The sequence below is a fragment of the Lutra lutra genome, chromosome 13, assembly GCF_902655055.1.
Source record: "Lutra lutra chromosome 13, mLutLut1.2, whole genome shotgun sequence".
NCBI classification, from domain to species: Eukaryota; Metazoa; Chordata; class Mammalia; order Carnivora; family Mustelidae; genus Lutra; species Lutra lutra.
The window spans coordinates 68,847,764-68,865,190 of NC_062290.1; the positions used below are offsets into that span (position 1 = coordinate 68,847,764).

At 37.1% G+C, this 17,427-nt stretch overlaps 1 protein-coding gene across 5 annotated transcripts in view; it reads left to right on the forward strand.

The window, feature by feature from the left end:
- FSD1L (fibronectin type III and SPRY domain containing 1 like) overlaps positions 1–17,427 on the forward strand; it is a 69,166-nt gene that overhangs the window by 10,443 nt on the left and 41,296 nt on the right. For 4 of the 5 annotated variants that reach the window (XM_047700231.1, XM_047700232.1, XM_047700233.1 and 1 more), the window contains exons 2-4: positions 9,134–9,229; positions 11,656–11,787; positions 17,035–17,136. The exons of the other annotated variant lie outside the window; for it this stretch is intronic. In XM_047700231.1, the coding sequence (XP_047556187.1) occupies positions 9,134–9,229; positions 11,656–11,787; positions 17,035–17,136 (330 nt within the window). The remainder of the gene's footprint in view (positions 1–9,133; positions 9,230–11,655; positions 11,788–17,034; positions 17,137–17,427) is intronic. 5 annotated transcript variants of the gene reach the window in all.

The following is a 17,427-nucleotide window of genomic DNA, read 5'->3' on the forward strand; positions in this document are numbered from 1 at the left end:
CCCTGGGATCACCACCCGAGCCTAAGGTAGAGGCTTTAACCCACTGAGCCACCCAGGCACCCCGAGATTCTGGTTGTTTAGCTTATCAGCTGGATAGAACTTTCTGGATTTTAACTCTTATTACTTAATTCAAACAGGAAGTCTGTGGTGTGGTGTGATGCAAGTGGCATCATTCCTGGTGGCAGTAGGATATTTTCCAGAAATGTTCTCTCCTGGTTGCATTGGTCCCTTTGCTCTGATTGCAAGAACCTTTTGCCTGTTTTGTACGCTCTGGCAGTATAAGCAGCCTAGAGTAGTGTAAAAGTACAGGCAGCCTCTTAGGTTTGAACTGTGACTGCTACTTGATAATTGTGTGATCTAAGAAAATTTCTTAACTTCTCTAATATTCCTTTTCTTCAACCATAAAATGCAAAGATTGATACTACTTTTTATTTTATTTATTTACTTATTTATTTTTAAGATTTTATTTATTTGACAGAGATCACAAGTAGGCAGACAGGCAGGCAGAGAGAGAGAGAGGAGGAAGCAGGCTCCCCGCCGAGCAGAGACCCCCAATGCGGGGCTCGATCCCAGGACCCTGGGATAATGACTTGAGCTGAAGGCAGAGGCTTAACCCACTGAGCCACCCAGGCGCCTCACTGATACTACTTTTTAAAAATCTGTTGTGGGGAGCCTGGGTGGCTCAGTCGTTAAGCGTCTGCCTGTGGCTCAGGTCATGAACCCAGGGTCCTGGGATCGAGGCTTGCATCAGGCTCCCTGCTCAATGGGAAGCTTGCTTCTTCCTCTCCCACTCCCCCTGCTTGTATTCCCTCTCTCGCTGTCTCTCTCTCTGTCAAATAAATAAAATCTTTAAAAAAAAAAATCTGTTGTGATGATTAAAAAGACACTCCATGTTGATGGTTTGGCACAGTTCCTGGCACATAGAAGGTCCTTAGTGAATACTACTGAAATGACCATAAGAATAGTTTGACCTTCTTAAATTGTAGATTGACTAGTGTTATTTGCAGTGGATTCTACATTTGTGTATTTCAGCAGTCTGGAATACTAATGTAGAGTTTGAGTCAGAAATCTCTTGATGGGAGTAGATGGCTGGTAGGAGACACATATAGTATTTCTCTAATTATGAGCGCATGGTCATTGAGAGCCTCAATTGAGACTAGCATATAAACTTGGGTATAATGGTTTTCTGTCACTGGTTCTAAGAACAGGAAGTTTCTGCACCATAATTTCAGGGGCTGGTTGCACTGATAGTTTTCAAGTAAGTAACCCAAGTTGGCAGTTTTTTGTTGGATGCAGCAAAATTAAGACTCAGCATTCAACTTTGTCATCTTCACATATATTAAGCTAAAACCAGTAGAACCATGCCATTTCTAATGTTGGAATTTATCATGTTCTTAACATTTATAAGATGATACACCTGCAGTAAGAATAGCTGTTTTTGTTGACCTTGGATCTGGCAGTGTGGTACATGTTAAAATCTGTTGAACTGTTCTGGTTTTTACCATCTTGCGGTAAAATCTTAGTCTTTTCGGTGCCCTTAGATAGTCTTTTCATATACCTCAGATCTTTATCTTCAGGTAGTACAGTGTAAAAAATTAAGAGCATAGACTCAGGAGTCAGACTGCCACATTTTAGCACTGAGATCATGGGCAAACTATCATTTAACCTCTCTGTACCTCAGCTTTCAAATTAGAAAATGGGGATAATAATAGTGTCTTACTTCATAGGATTCTTGAGAAGATTAAATAAATTAATATATGTAAAGGGCTTAAAATGATGCTTGGCTCTTAAGAGTATAAAAGTGTTATTTATTGTTTTGCTCAGAGACTATTGTGCTTTTACTTCACATGATTTATTGTGACTATAAGCATAACATTAAGCTATGCTCCTTTGAAGAGGGTGCCTCATGCTTTGTACATCCCAGCATCCTAGATCTTTGATCCATTCCATGGGAATGATTGTAGTTGCGCTTGGCTGGGGTGTATACTCCCCCCTCCTTACTTTTTTTTTGTTTCTGTTAGCGTAACACTTACCTTAGCCTATCTCCCTAGTCAGGTAATTGGCAGGCTCAATCCTCATATAGTATTGTTTTTGAGATCCTGATAACTGTGGTTTTTTTTTTTTAAAGATTTTATTTATTTATTTGACAGACAGAGATCACAGGTAGGCAGCGAGACAGGCAGAGAGAGAGGGGGAAGCAGGCTCCCCGCCGAGCAGAGAGCCCGATGTGGGGCTCGATCCCAGGACCCTGGGATCACGACCCGAGCCGAAGGCAGAGGCTTTAACCCACTGAGCCACCCAGGCGCCCCATAACTGTGGTTTTTGACCAAAGAATAATGGCTGAGATTGCCTGTGCACCTTCCTTTGGAGACATATGTCCTGTATATTTTACTGTGATCTGGCAGAATTGGTATTTGGCAAAGCATATCTTCAGACCTATATCACCTAGAACTCTTAGTCATGGCCACCAGAAGTCTTGCACAGTATAATTTTATTGGAAGGTAATGGGATCCTGGAGGTCTGAGGTGAAATCTGAGACCTTTGTAGGCATCCTTTCTCATTGATAGAATCCCACAGAGCAGATGTCCTCCTCCGTCATCAGGATTTGATAATAACTGAGGCTAATATATATCACAGTGAACTCATTTCATAAATACCTTTGGAACTTGTCTTAATGATGGAACTTCTTTTAACGATACATCATGTATATGTTTTAGAACAGTTTTTATAGGCAGAGGAACTGATAGGTGTGAGAGTTCCCAGGTGGGAAACAAGACATGTTAGAAATAAGGCTACTGCAGCAAGGAAGAGGAAATCAGGTGTGAGTTGAAGCAGGAGAGGTAGGCAGTGGGAAGATCATGCAGGGTTTTACAGATTATGTAAGGTCATGTTAGCAGGTCATGTTAAAGATTCTCAGTTTTAATCCAAGGACCAGTGGAAAGCCATTGAAGACCAACTATTAAGCAGGAAGAGTGATGCTATCATATTCTAGCTGCAGTATACAGAACTGATTACTGGGGAGAAAGAATGGATCACAAGCCAGTTAAGTTTTACAAGAGTATAAGTTCAGATATGATATTGACTTGTACTAAGATACTAGTTTAATTATAGAACTGTTTAGGAGGTAAAATCCACAGGACTTGGTGATTACGCACAGAGCACAAATGAAAGGAGAGGGTGTAATGATGGTGGTCTGGGTTTCTGATTTTGCGGTTAGTATCGTCATTTGCAGAGAAGAACACTAGAGAAGGGCTCAGATTTAGTAGGAGACATTATGAGATTCTGAGTTTTGAAGTGCTTATCCAAGTGGAGATTCCAAGTAAGCAGTTGGATGAAAATCGTCTGGAGCTCAGAGGAGAGGCTCTGTATCTAATGGTGCACTGATTGTGCACAGCTTACATTACATTCCTTGGAGCTTTTGGCTTTGTGCTTCCTCCTCAACTTCTTTATCATTACTGTGTCTCCATTATAAAAACTGTTGATTAATTGTGGAGGCCCGAAAGGGATAAACTGGGGTAGAAAACTCAAAAGGATTATGGTATCTTTTAATTCTTTTCTGTCTCTTTCTTTAAGTTTCTGAATATAGATATCCTGCCCTGGCATGTTGCCTGCCATATTTAGAAAAACTTTAACAAAATTATGTTGGATTTAATACCTATTCAGTTAGCCTCCTGTTGCATACCTCTTATATTAGGTACACATTATCCCTATATATACTTCTTCTCTAAGTCCTTCCACTACAGAAACTTCAGCCTCTTAGCACATACACAAACTGGGGTTAAGTTTCAGAACTCAGTTCATGGAATCCTAATCCTTTAGTTTTTATAAGTTTTGTAAGTTTTATAGTTTCTAAGTTTTATAGTTCTGTAAGTTTGGGTACTTAAATATTTTGGTTACTTATAATTTGTTTTCCAGTTCTGCTCAGCTCCAAGTTCCTTAGTTCTTTCTGTCTTTATGTCATTTTCACCTGTAGTCTAGCCAGTCCCTGTTCTTCTGAGGACCAGAATGGTTGAAGCCCTGGTCCCCTTGATAATTTATTTCTCATCCCTTCCTGAAGAACTTCCACTATAGGAGAATACTAAGTGTGAATTCTTACTTGGTCTTTTGCAATTGGTCATTCTCTCCAGATTAAAGGGCAAGTGGCTTCAGAGGTTCTGGAGCCCCTCAGCAATCTGTCCTTGTAAACTTTCAGGATACCCCCCCTTTTTTCTTCTTAGAGAAGCTTACAGTAGAGGTAGCACTTTATCTGTATTAGCTACCAAGGTCACATTGGTTGCTTTGGGTTCTGACTCTTAGTCATCTGGATGATTGCTTCTTCTGCAGCCATGTTTTCTTTTCTTTTTCTTTCTTTCTTTCCTTTTTTTTTTCCTTAAGATTTTATTTGTTTATCTGAGATTGAGAGCACGTGAGAGAGTGAGCTCAAGACGGGGGCAGAGGGCGAGGGAGAAGCAGACTCCCTGCAGAGCAAGGAGCCCCCATATGGGGCTCAATCCCAGGAGCTGGAGATCATGACCTGAGCCGAAGGAAGACACTTAACTCACTGAGCCACCCAGGTGTCCCACTACAGCCATGTTTTCTAATGTATTTGGTAGCTGCTAAAATACAGGTCACCATAAATGCTGAGGCTCCAAAGCCCTCTACAGCTGTCTTGTCTATTTGTATAGCATCTCAGTGGTTTATATTATAGCAAAGGCTCCAGAGTGCTCCCTATCTAGAGATTGAAGTAACACCCCCACCCTGAGAATCTCAGACTTCAGTCTTTGTTACTTTGGCAGTAAGGTAAGCTGTCTTTCTTAGGATGTGGGCCCTTTATGTAGGTGTTCTGTGGTAGACCCTCAGTCTGTACTAGAACTCCCAGTGAAGTGCAAAATGTGAGTCATAAAGCATTTTCTCTTCAAAGAATGAGAAGATGTTCCCCTGAACTACTATATCAACCTTTAAAGACCTTTCCTTCCCCACCAGTCTCTGGGGGAGTATGGTATTTTTAACCCACTGAGCCACCCAGGCGCCCCGAGTATGGTATTTTTAAAGCCTTAGGTAATTCATATGAAATACCATTACCCCAAAAGCTTTACTACACAGATCGTAGGGTTTCTTTCCAGAAATATTGCTATTAACACTTCATGGGCCAATACAGATTAAGAAAGATCATTTTTCACTTTCTGGTAATAGCAGAATTTTGAATGAATTAAAGGGGAATAGTCTTTACCATTAGATTTTTAAAATAGTCTTTACCATAAGATTAACTGTAATCTCAGGGTATTATATCTTGGAAGTATGGAGCAATACCGTACACGAAGGACCCTGGTGATTCTTTAAGTTTGTATAAGCTGTCTTCAGGGCAGCTTTGTTTTTGTCAGATACCAGCCTTGATATGGATGTTTAAGTTTTTTCCAACCAAAACTAATGAGCAGTATAAGTTTTACAGGAGAGAAGAGTAGCTTTCTCTTGTTATGGTATTAGTGGGATCCCAAAAGGAGATTTGCTTATGTATTGGGGTTTTGTTTATTTTTGAGAGGTGGTAATGTTATAATATTTTTCCTTATAATAATATGGAAAGATAATATTTACATAAAGAAAAACTGAGAAATTAGTGAAATTCTGGTAAAGGAATTTGGTTGTAACATTTTAGCTTATATTCACGTACAGCTATTATAATTCAGGAATCTAGCATATGGTAAACATATATAGAAATTCTGGTATTCCGAGAAAAAATTCAGAAAGCTTTTATTAATTAAGGAGATCTATATAGGATCTTTGCCTTGATCCCAGTCTTAGAAATATATGGACTATTTGGGTGGACTTTTTTGTCCAGTATGGTAGCTTTGTGCCCCATTTGGTTATTGGGCACTGGAAATGTGACTCATTTGAATTGAGATGTACTGTAAGTATAAAATGCGCATCAAATTTTGAAGACCTAGTACTAAAAAGGAAGGAAAAAAGGAATTTGGTAATTGTTAAATTTTGATTACATGTTGGAATAATATTTTGGATCAGTTGGGTTAAGTAAAATATTCAAATTAACTTCACCTGTTTTGCTTTTTTGATGTGGCTACTGTTTGGCCCTCACTATATGCCTGTTGAATGTTGCAGTTGCTAAAGGCTGTATTCTTTCCTCTAACATTACTGTGAGAACAGAGTCTAATGACTTTCAGTAGGTGGGTAACTTTTTTTTAAAGATTTTATTTATCTGAGAGAGAGAGAACGAGAACGAGTGGGGGGAGGGGCAGAGGGAGAAGCTGACTCCTCCTGTTATCATGACCTGAGCTGAAGGCAGATGCTTAACCAACTAAGCCACTGGGGCATCCCCAGTAAGTAGGTAATTCTTAGAGGTATAAAGAATTTAGCTTGAAAACTTAATAAACATTAGAGCGTTTAGATGTTTTTGACTCTACCCAGTGAATAGTAGGGAGCTTTAAAATGGTAGGAGGTTTCTCATTAAAATGTTTGGACTTAGAGTTTACCTAGCTGAGACAAATAGGCTTTCGCTATCTCCAAAGATTTTTTGCTACAGAATTCCCAAAATAGAGTTTGCTACTAAATTTAGACAAAAAATGAAAGTGGAAAGCTGTTTTGTACTAGGAAGGTTTTTGTTTTTTTGTTTTGTTTTGTTTTGTTTTGGCTCTGAACTAGTTCTACCTTTTTTACATACCAATGCTCTACAGTTTCTTTGTGAAATTTCCTTCAATGTTTATTGTATTCACATATATCCTGGTGATTGAAATTTAGTTATTGAGTTGAATTCGTTGGGCCTAACTCTATGGGATAAAATCTCTATTAGAAGACTCTTCTTTTTTACCTTGAAGTTCACAAGTATGCTTAGTACTGGACAGAGTTTAACCTCAAGTAGTGATTTTCTGTTATGGGAATTTTGACCATTTTATATGTCACAAAGAGTCTTAGCAAACCAAAATTTTAAAAGAATATATAATTTATTGTCTGGCTATTTCATATGATGGGCAAGTTGGTTAGACTTAGAGACAGTATTCTAAAGAGGTAAACAGCATGGATTTTGGAGGTAGGCTGAGCATAATTTTTACCTTCCTAGCAGTTTCTACCATTTTCTTATCTGTACAGAATGGATGTGGCCCTGCCATTAGGAGGGATAAAAGGGGAAGCAGCTATAGTCCATTTACCAAAAAGAGCCCAGTCTCTTCTTTTCTTTTTTGAAGATTTATTTATTTATTTTAGAGGGAGAGAGCAAGCAATGAGAGCAAGAATCGGGAGCAGAGGGAAAGGGGGAGAGAGAATCCCAAGCAGACTCATACTGAGCCCAACCTGGGGCTCAATTTCATGACCCCAAGATCATAACCTGAGCTGAAATCTAGTCAGATGCTCAACTAACTGAGCCGCCTTGTGTCCCAGAAAGCGCCCAGTCATGATTGAAGCTTACTCTACACAGTCCAGTGATTGTGCAGAACCACTTTTACTCTTCCATTGTGTTTTTAAATATATATAGAACCTACCTTGGATGAATAACTGGAAGACTCTTAAGTCCTCTGTCCTCTGTTTCTGCATCTCTGTACTACCATTCTTGCCCCTAGAACTGTGCCCACTCCTGCGCCAAGTCTCAGCTTCATTTTGCCCCTTGCTAGTTGTTTTGTGTTCAAAAATTGGTGCACCTGTTTCTGCGAAGAACACCAACAGGATAAACAGCTAACTCTTGGTGTTGATCTTCTGTCATTGCATAATTGTATCAAAATACCACCAGCAGGGGCACCTGGGTGGCTCAGTGGGTAAAAGCCTCTGCCTTTGGCTCAGGTCATGATCTCAGGGTCCTGGGATCGAGCCCCTCATTGGGCTCTCTGCTCAGCAGGGAGCCTGCTCCCTCCTCTCTCTCTGGCTGCCTCTCTGCCTGCTTGTGATCTCTGTCTGTCAAATAAATAATAAAAAATAAAAAATAAACAATAAAATACCACCAGCAGTGAGGATGGGAAGAAATAATAAAGGTAAGTGAATACAGCAGAGAGCCCTAGGCAGCCTCAGGGATGATGTTGATATCTCCTTATCTCCAGGGATTCTTGTGAGAATTAAATGAGACCTGTTGTGATTACTTTTAAATTTTTACTACTATAATGCCTTGTGAATACTTACTAAAATATTATCCCTTCATCAGTTTATTTTTGGAGCTCTTTACATATAACCCTTTATTGATATTAGATTATATTTTGAGAAGAACTTATTATAAAGTCTTATAGGACATTATTAAAATATTTACACTTGTAAGTACTTAGAGAAACAAGGCTTGGGCTTCTAAGAAAATTATAAAGTGAAAGTACTTGCATTTGATTTTTACTGAGAGTACAAGTACCTTGTATGGATTTTGCTATTACTACTCATGAAGAGTTACTGAACAACTAGACTTATGCTGTCCAGTATGACAGTACTTGTCACACATGGCTATAAAAAGTGAAAATAATTAAAGTTAAAAACAGTAAACTCAGTTCCTCAGTTCTGTTTTCATTTCAAGAGCTCATTAGTTTCATATAGCTATTGATTGCCAATTTGGATAGTCTATATAGGATATGTCCATCATAGCAGAATATCTTATTGTACAGCACTGAACTAGAGAGTATGAGAAGATTAAATAATCAAGGGTTTTATTTAAATAGGAAGTACTATCAAAAAGTATGAGGTATTTGCTACTAAAATTACTTTTATGGTTTTATAGCATCTGTTAACTATTGCAGTGAATATTATAATTTTAGCTACAAATTTTTTTATCAACTTTCATGTTTCTAAAATGTTTTTTATTTTTATAAATAAAGTGTCAACTTTTAGTGCCTCTTTGTTTTGCTTCCTCATATCCTATTAGAAAGCCCCATTTGTTTTGCGGCATTTAAGGATTTGATTTTATTCCTTGGCCCTGGCCCTATGACCTAAAATAATACTATTGGTATTAAATAATACTGATCATTTCAATATGAATGGTATGGTGGTGATTAAATTGTACACTAGGAATAAGAGGTTTGTAAAATAGCACAAATACATATCTCATCTTTTGTAATTATAGGCCTTTGGCAATTTATCTCCTCTTATATAATGCATGGTTTATTTAGAAAGTTGTTATGGGTTTATAATTCTCTTATTAAAAATATCATAATGCTAAGTGTTTTTCTTGTTTTAATCCTAGGAAGCTCTACAAAGGATCATTTCAACCCTGGCAAATAAAAATGATGAAATTCAGAACTTTATTGATACACTAAATCAAACACTAAAGGGAGTTCAGGTATTAATCTTTTTAAAAATGTTTCAGTACTGTGTCACAATGAATGATTGTTGGGTCAGATCAAAAGTATAAATATATCAACTCTAGATTATAAATTAGAGGTGAGAGTAAGGTTTTTATTTTACTTATTTCTTTATTTAAATGCATGTGTTTTGAGCATGCGCACAGGTGGAGGGGAGGGACAGAAGGAGAGGGAGAAGCAGACTCCTGGGTGAGAAGGGAGTCTGATGCGGGGCTTGATCTCAGGACCCTGGGGTCATGACCTGAGTTGAAGGCAGATGCTTAACCAACTGAGCTACCCAGGGACTTGCCCTGAGAGTAAGGTTTTTAAATGGTAGATAAATAAAAATGTTTTCCTTCCTTTTTTGGTATTATCAATGGGAAGAAATAGTAAGGAAAGAAGAAAACTTTGCAATAGTAGTTGGTAGGGAATATTATAGTGCTCGCGTTTCACACTTTCCATTATAGATTTGTCTTTTGTAATTTTATTTAAGAGCAAATTATATTTTTTCAGAGTACTGGGAAGCTAACTATTTCTTTTATAATAAATAGTTGAAGGAAAATGTGGATGGTAAGAAGTTTGCGTGTAGAACTGGAAGAAAGTAAAAATAAAAGTAAAAAATAAAAGTGCTAATGAGAAAGAGCAATACTTAAGGAAATGGTCCCAGCTTTGGGCACATAATCCATACTGTATATAATCAAATGTTGATGAATATGCCTTACTGAATTTAGTGGTCATTTTTTGGTAAAATAAACAGAAGATTTATAGGACACTTGTAGACAGTAAATCCTTTCCTATGGTTTTTGTTTGAACCTAGGTTATTGCCTATATATTGGCCTGGTAAACCTTATGGTCCTTGTAGTTCCTTTACTTCTGAATTTGTAATAATTGAAGTTAGTTGATTAAGATCTTCACCACTTAACTGTCTTTCCCAAACTATTTTACTGGAAAATTTGGTGAAACCAGGAGTCCACTTTCTTTAAATAAGCAAAGCTAGTTGTGTTAAGGCTCTTGATCTATATATAAGGGAATCATCACATTTGACATCTGGAAAAATAGACCATGAGCTAGCCCAAACTATTTCTCTGATTAATAAATTATTAGTACTCTACCTTAGAATCCAGAAAAAAAAAATAGAGGGGGCATTTAGCTACAGTCTTGTCACTGGAGTTGGGAGCATAAGAGGTAGTAGGCAAGAGACTGTGAGGATGTGCCAATTGGTTATTGAGGATTAGTCCATTCTCTTTTTACAGATGAGTAAACTGAGGTCCAGGAATTTAAGTGGCTTGTCCAAGGTCACACTGTTACTAAGTAGTTAATGCGAGATTTGGCTTAGGTCCTTTGCCTACCAGACTGCATGTTTCTGTTGCCGCAGCTTGTTCTTTATCACTGTAAATCAATTAGTAAAATGACTTATACCACTTTTGGTAAGACTCCAATGAGATGAGTCTGGCTTCTATAAAAATTATAAGCAAAAGTTTGGTTTATGTTATTGCAGTAGGTTGTACATAATAGTTTTCTTAACCAGTGCCAATTCTCTTTATTGAATGATTCATCTAAGTTGAAAAATGCCTAACATGGCTTCTTCTGTCTCATAATTGCTGCAGTGTGGATATTGCTTATCTAGAGATTATACAGATATTTTAAGTTATTGTTGAAATAGCAGCATCTTGCTTAATGGAGGCAGTAAGGAACTGGGAAGTCAGCAGGCTTGAAATGCTTTATTGGTTCTACCTCTAATAACTAGTTGTGTGGCTTTGGGCAAGTCACTTTTCTGTATTTTAATTCCTGAAACTTAGTAATTTGACTACAAATTCTAGTCAGTAGATGACTTCTGAGGTTCCTTTGAGCACTCAAATTCAGTGTTTGATAAATCTCTTAGGTCCAGTAAGGAATTGCTTGGTCTTTTAAGTTATGTATATCTTATGTAAACGCACTGCTTCAGACAACCTAAAAGATTTTAAGATTTCACAAAATTAGCACATATTGTTCTTCAGTTACGGAATCAAAATCTTGATTATTTTATTAAAATGCATCATAGATGATTCTGATGCACAACAAAGGTTAAGAACTACTGGCTTAGGGTCTGCCTTGGAACCTGAAGGTCTGGACAAGTCGGCAACCTTTAAACAACCTTTTACATTGTCCTGCAGAAACAGTGTCTAAAAGGTAAAAAGAATATGGGCCAGTCTATAAAAAGCTGCTTAACTCAACATAATGGAGATAGTGCTGTCAGCATTAGCAGCCAGCTTCTAGGATTTACCTGTTTTTAAAGCCTATGTCACATACTAGAATTTTGTTGTTTATATGATTTTAGCTTGAGGTAGTTTATACTGTGAATATATTCTCTCCTTTGATAAGCGTATCTTTTAGTTTTCTAATGTTTGACAGCTCCAGTAAAATCATTGTTTTGTTTATTAAACAGGAAAATTCTTCTAACGTACTTTCAGAATTAGATGAAGAATTTGATAGTTTATATTCTATTTTGGATGAGGTGAAAGAAAGTATGATTAACAGTATCAAACAGGAACAAGCTCGTAAATCACAAGAGTTACAGGTGAGTTCATACAATATATTTAAATATGAATAATTTTAGTCTATTTAATACTTGATTTACTGACAGGAAAGAATCAGTGAATTTCTGTGAATAACTACTTTTATCTTATAGAAAATGATTATCAACTTTGTTTTGGTTATATATATCTTGGTTTTTTTTTTTAAAGATTTTATTTATTTGACAGACATCACACATAGGCAGAGTCAGGCAGAGAGAGAGGGGGAAGCAGGCTCCCCACTGAGCAGAGAGCCCAATGTGGGGCTCGATCCCAGGACCCTAAGATCATGACCTGAGCCGACAGCACAGGCTTAACCCATGGAGCTACCCAGGTGCTCCAGTTTTATTTTTTCTTAATTGTGGTAAAAACCCAAGATTTACTCTTGTAACCTTTTTTTTTTTTTTTAAGATTTTATTTGCTTATTTGTCAGAGTGCAAAAGCAGGGGCAGTGCAGGCAGAGAGAGAAGCAGGCTCCCTGCTGAGCAGGGAGCCTGATGCAGGACTCAGTCCTAGGACCCTGGGATCATGACCTGAGCCAGAAGGCAGACGCTTAAACAACTGAGCCATACAGGTGTCCCTTGTAATCGTTTTTATTTTTTAAATTTTATTTATTTATTTATTTATTTATTTAAAGATTTTGTTTATTTGACAGAGAGAGACACAGTGAGAAAGAACACAAGCAGGGGGAGTGGGAGAGGGAGAAGCAGGCTTTCTGCTGAGCAGCAAGCCTGATGCGGTGCTCGATCCCAGGACCCTGGGATCATGACCTGAGCTGAAGACAGATGCTTAAATGACTGAGCCACCCAGGCATTTCCCCCCTTGTAATCATTTTTAAATATACAGTTCAGTAGTGGGTTAACTCTGTTGACATTGTTGTGTAACATATCTCTAGAACTTTTTATCTTTTAAAACTGAAATTATCCCCATTGAACAACAACTTCCTATTTCCCCCATACCCCACCACCTGGCAAACCACCAGTGTGTTTCCATGATTTTGATTATTCCAAATATCTCATATAGGTGCAATTATTCAGTATCATGGCTCAGGTCATTGTCTCAGGGTCCTGGGATTGAGCCCTATTTCAGGCTTTCCACTCAGCAGTGAGTCTGTTTCTCTCTCTCCGTGATCTCTCTTACTTATGCTCTTTCTCAAATAAATAAATAAAATCTTAAAAAAAAAAAAACGGCGATGCGACCTATAACATTATGTCCGTTTTAGGTGTACAGTGTAATAATTTAGTTTTTATACATATTGCAAAATGACCACCAGAGTGTCTAGTTGAATCCATCACCATGCATAGTTATACACTTTTTTTGTGTGATGAGAACTTTGAAGATCTCTTTTTTTTCTGAGACTGTTCACAAATTATTGCTTTTAATTATATGTCATATATTTTTTTCATCAGTTTCAGAGGTAAAATTTAGTGATTCATCAGTTGCAGATAACACCCAGTGTTAGTTACATCAGGTACCCTCCTTAATGCCCATCACCTGATTATCCCTTTCCCCCACTCACTTCCCCTTCAGCAACTCTCAATTTGTTTCCTATAGTTAAGAGTCCCTTATGATTTGTCTCTCTCTCGATTTTCATCTTACTATATTTTTCCTTCCTTCTCCATGTTCATCTGTTTTGTTTCTTAAATTCCACATATGAGTGAAATCACATGGTATTTGTTTTTTACTGACATTTCACTCAGCATAATATCCTCTGGTTCCATCCACATCATTACAGATGGCAAGGTTTCATTGTTTTTGATGACTGAGTAGTATTCCACATGTTCTTTATCCACTCATCTGTTGATGGACATCTGGGATTTTTCCATAGGTTGACTGTTGTGGACATTTCTGCTACAAGCCTTTGAGTGCATGTTGCCCCTTCAGATCACTACATTTGTCACTTTGGGGTAAATACCTTATAGTGCAATTGCTGTGTCATAGAGTAGTTCTATTTTTAACTTTTTGAGGAACCTCCATACTGTTTTCCAGAGTGACTGCACCAGTTTGCTTTCCTACCAACAGCATCAGAGCTTTCTGCACATCCTCACCAACATCTTTTGTTTGCTTAGTTGTTAATTTTAGCCATTCTCAGTGGTATGAGGTGGTATCTCATTGTGGTTTTGATTTGCCTTTCTCTGATGCTAATTGGTTTTCTGTTCATGTCTTCTGCCCATTTCTTGACTGGATTATTTGTTTGGTGGGTGTGGAGTTTGATAAGTTAAGTTCTACTTTCTTAGCAGTGTTTAAATACACAATACTGTATGGGCACCTGGCTGGCTCAGTTGGTAGAGCATTCGACTCTTGATTTTTGGGTCATGAGTTCAGGCCCCAAGTGGGCCTAGAGATTACTTTTTTTTTTAAAATATTTTATTTATTTATTTGAGAGAGAGAGAGACAGTGAGAGAGAGCATGAGCGAGGAGAAGGTCAGAGGGAGTAGCAGACTCCCCGTGGAGCTGGGAGCCGGATGCGGGACTTGATCCCGGGACTCCAGGATCATGACCTGAGCTGAAGGCAGTCGCTTAACCAACTGAGCCACCCAGGCACCCGCCTAGAGATTACTTTTAAAAAATATACAATGTAGTATTAATTCTTTTCACCATGCTGTACATTTTACACCCAGGACTTATTTTATAACTGGGAATTTGTACTTTTTGACCAACATCACCCATTCATCCATGTTTTGTTTTTTTTTTTTTTTTTAAGATTTTATTTATTTATTTGACAGAGATTACAAGTAGACAGAGAGGCAGGCAGAGAGAGGAAGGGAAGCAGGCTCCCTGCTGAACAGAGAGCCCAATGTGGGGCTCGATCCCAGGACCCTGAGATCATGACCTGAGCTGAAGGCAGAGGCTTAACCACTGAGCCACCCAGGTGCCCCGAGATCTTCATTTTTTCCAGTGATTCCATTGTTTTTGTTTTCTTTTTTTAAATCTTAAATCTGGTTGTCCTTTATAACTCTTACTACTTGCCTCTCGATGCCACAAAAATTTTGGCAATTTTTTATAGGATTAGTGATCTAGGGGAGATGAAGAGATAGGCTATAAAGTAAGACTGAGTTGTTGAATTATAAGCTTAGTGAAATAACTTCATTGTTGTGTTATGATTCAAAGGAAAAGGGAGGATGATACCAGCCTAATGGTAATTCAAACCATAAGGCTTTATTGGGATAGTTTAAAAACCAAATATTAAAAGGATTCACAACTTGGCTACCAGTGCCATTTTCTTCTTTAGTTGGAGACAGTAGAACATCTCTGTTCTTCTTTTGGGTTTACAAACTTGATAGCATGTTGTTTTCATTAAAATTTTATCAGTTACTCTAAATAACTGACAAGTTATTGGTCTTTAATTTGTATTCCTGTACCCTTTTTTTAAACTTTCTCTCTTGACTTGAAAGCAAATTCATAGCATTTTCTTTCCTTTTTTTTTTTTTTTAAATAAAGATTTTATTTGAGAGAGAGAGAGAGAGAGAGAGAGAGAGTGCACCAGCAGGGGGAGGGACAAAGGGCGAGGGAGAAGCACACTCCTCACTGAGCAGGGAGCCAGGATATGGAGCTCATTCCAGGACCCTGAGATCATGACCAGAGCCAAAGGCAGATGCTTAACTAACTGAGCCACTCAGGTGTGCCTGAAGTCTTTTCTTAGAATAAGATATTTTATCTTAAATTTTGACCTCAGATTGGATTCTTTCCCTTTAATAGTTTCTTGAGATATATTCCTTATTCTTTTTGTTATTTTTTATTTTAATACTGCATTCACTTAGTGTCCCCTAGTGATCCTGTGTAGACCATTATTAGCTACCATTTTGTTCTCAGTGATTTTGCTCAAACTTTTCGTAAAGCTCTTATACAAATGGAATATTTCAAATGATGGTTTGCTAATTATTCTTTGGAACTTGTAAGAATTTTACTTATAGGAATTTTTACTTATTTACTTATAGTATTTTTAGGAAAATACTATACTTAATTTACTTATAGTATTTTTAGGAAATTGTGGTTAGGTTCTTAGAATAACACATGAAAACTATTGTTACTCAAGATAGGGCAAAACTGTTCTCCTTTTCCAAAGTAAAAATATGACACATCCAGAAACCAATAAAATGAGCCATAGTTTATCCTTAGTGCCAATCTTTTTTTTTTTTTAAAGATTTTATTTATTTATTTGACAGAGAGAGATCACAAGCAGGCAGAGAGGCAGGCAGAGAGAGAGGAGGAAGCAGGCTCCCTGCTGAGCAGAGAGCCCGATGCGGGGCTCGATGCGGGGCTCAATCCCAGGACCCTGAGATCATGACCTGAGCCGAAGGCAGCGGCTTAACCCACTGAGCCACCCAGGCGCCCCACCTTAGTGCCAATCTTAAGGGGTACCTAAGTAGATTGGAATATGGAATAGATAGTAATAAATAGCTATTAATATTCTGAAGAACAATCTTGGGTACATTAAGAAAACTTAGAAATAGATCTGTTTCTTCATTTAAAGGTATCATTAACAATATTTCTGCACGACTAGCTTAGTTTTAGATCACAGATGATAGAGAGTGACAGAGAACTGAATAAGACAGACTGGTATGTGAAATTAATACATCACAGTGGCAGGGCACATCACTGCAACAGTTACCATCTTTTGTTCTTCTTTATTCTTTTTGAAATCTTAGCACTTGCATTTGTGATTCCTTATGTTATCCAATTTTGGAAACTATAAATTAGCATTTATGGCAGTATGTATTACTTGAGTAATATGATAAATGGACTACTAAAATCGTGCTCAACTGCATGTACCTTTAACTTGATTCATAAACTTTGGTTTTATTTGTTAAATATCATCAAGAAACCTAGTCTTCATTTATAGAGGATGTTTTCTGCAGATGGACTATTTTGATAATTTAAATTGTTTACAGTTAAAAAAAATAGTTGATAGATTTCTGACAGCCCTGATTGAGAAAAATGTTTAATTTGACCTGAACTGTTTATAATTGCTTTATTTTGTGTTGTGTTTTTTAAGGGATGAGTATATCTATATCTGTATCTGTATGCAATTAAACTATTTTGAACAAATTATGGAAAGATGTTAAGTACAATATATTAAGATAGTTAAATTTGTTACATATATGACTAGTGAATATGTTACTTTAATAGCTCTCTAAAATATTTTTGTTCAGTTTTTTCTATTAAAATTGTAAGTTCATTTTAAAAATATATATTTAAGGTTCTAATGGAAATAGGAAATTTTATTTTAAAGATTTATTATTGTTTTTTAGAGTCAGCTCAGTCAATGTAATAATGCCTTGGAGAACTCAGAAGAACTATTAGAATTTGCAACACGGTCATTAGATATAAAGGAACCTGAAGAATTTTCAAAGGTATTAAAATATCAGCCAAAAAATCTAAACTAACCACTTAAATAGGAGAGCCTTGTTTTAAAAAACGATGTTTTCCCTTTCAATTTTGGATTTATTAAGTTATCTCCAATACTAAAAAGTCTTTTATTTCTTAAGTAAAATGCTACCTATTCGTTTATTCCAAAGTGGACACCTGGATGTGTCTTTAGGGTAATGAACAAATTATTTAATTTCTCTTTAATGCTCTGTTCGGATGGATCAAGTTATTTTCCTTTTCAATTATATCCCTATTAGCCATTTATTTTAAGGGTA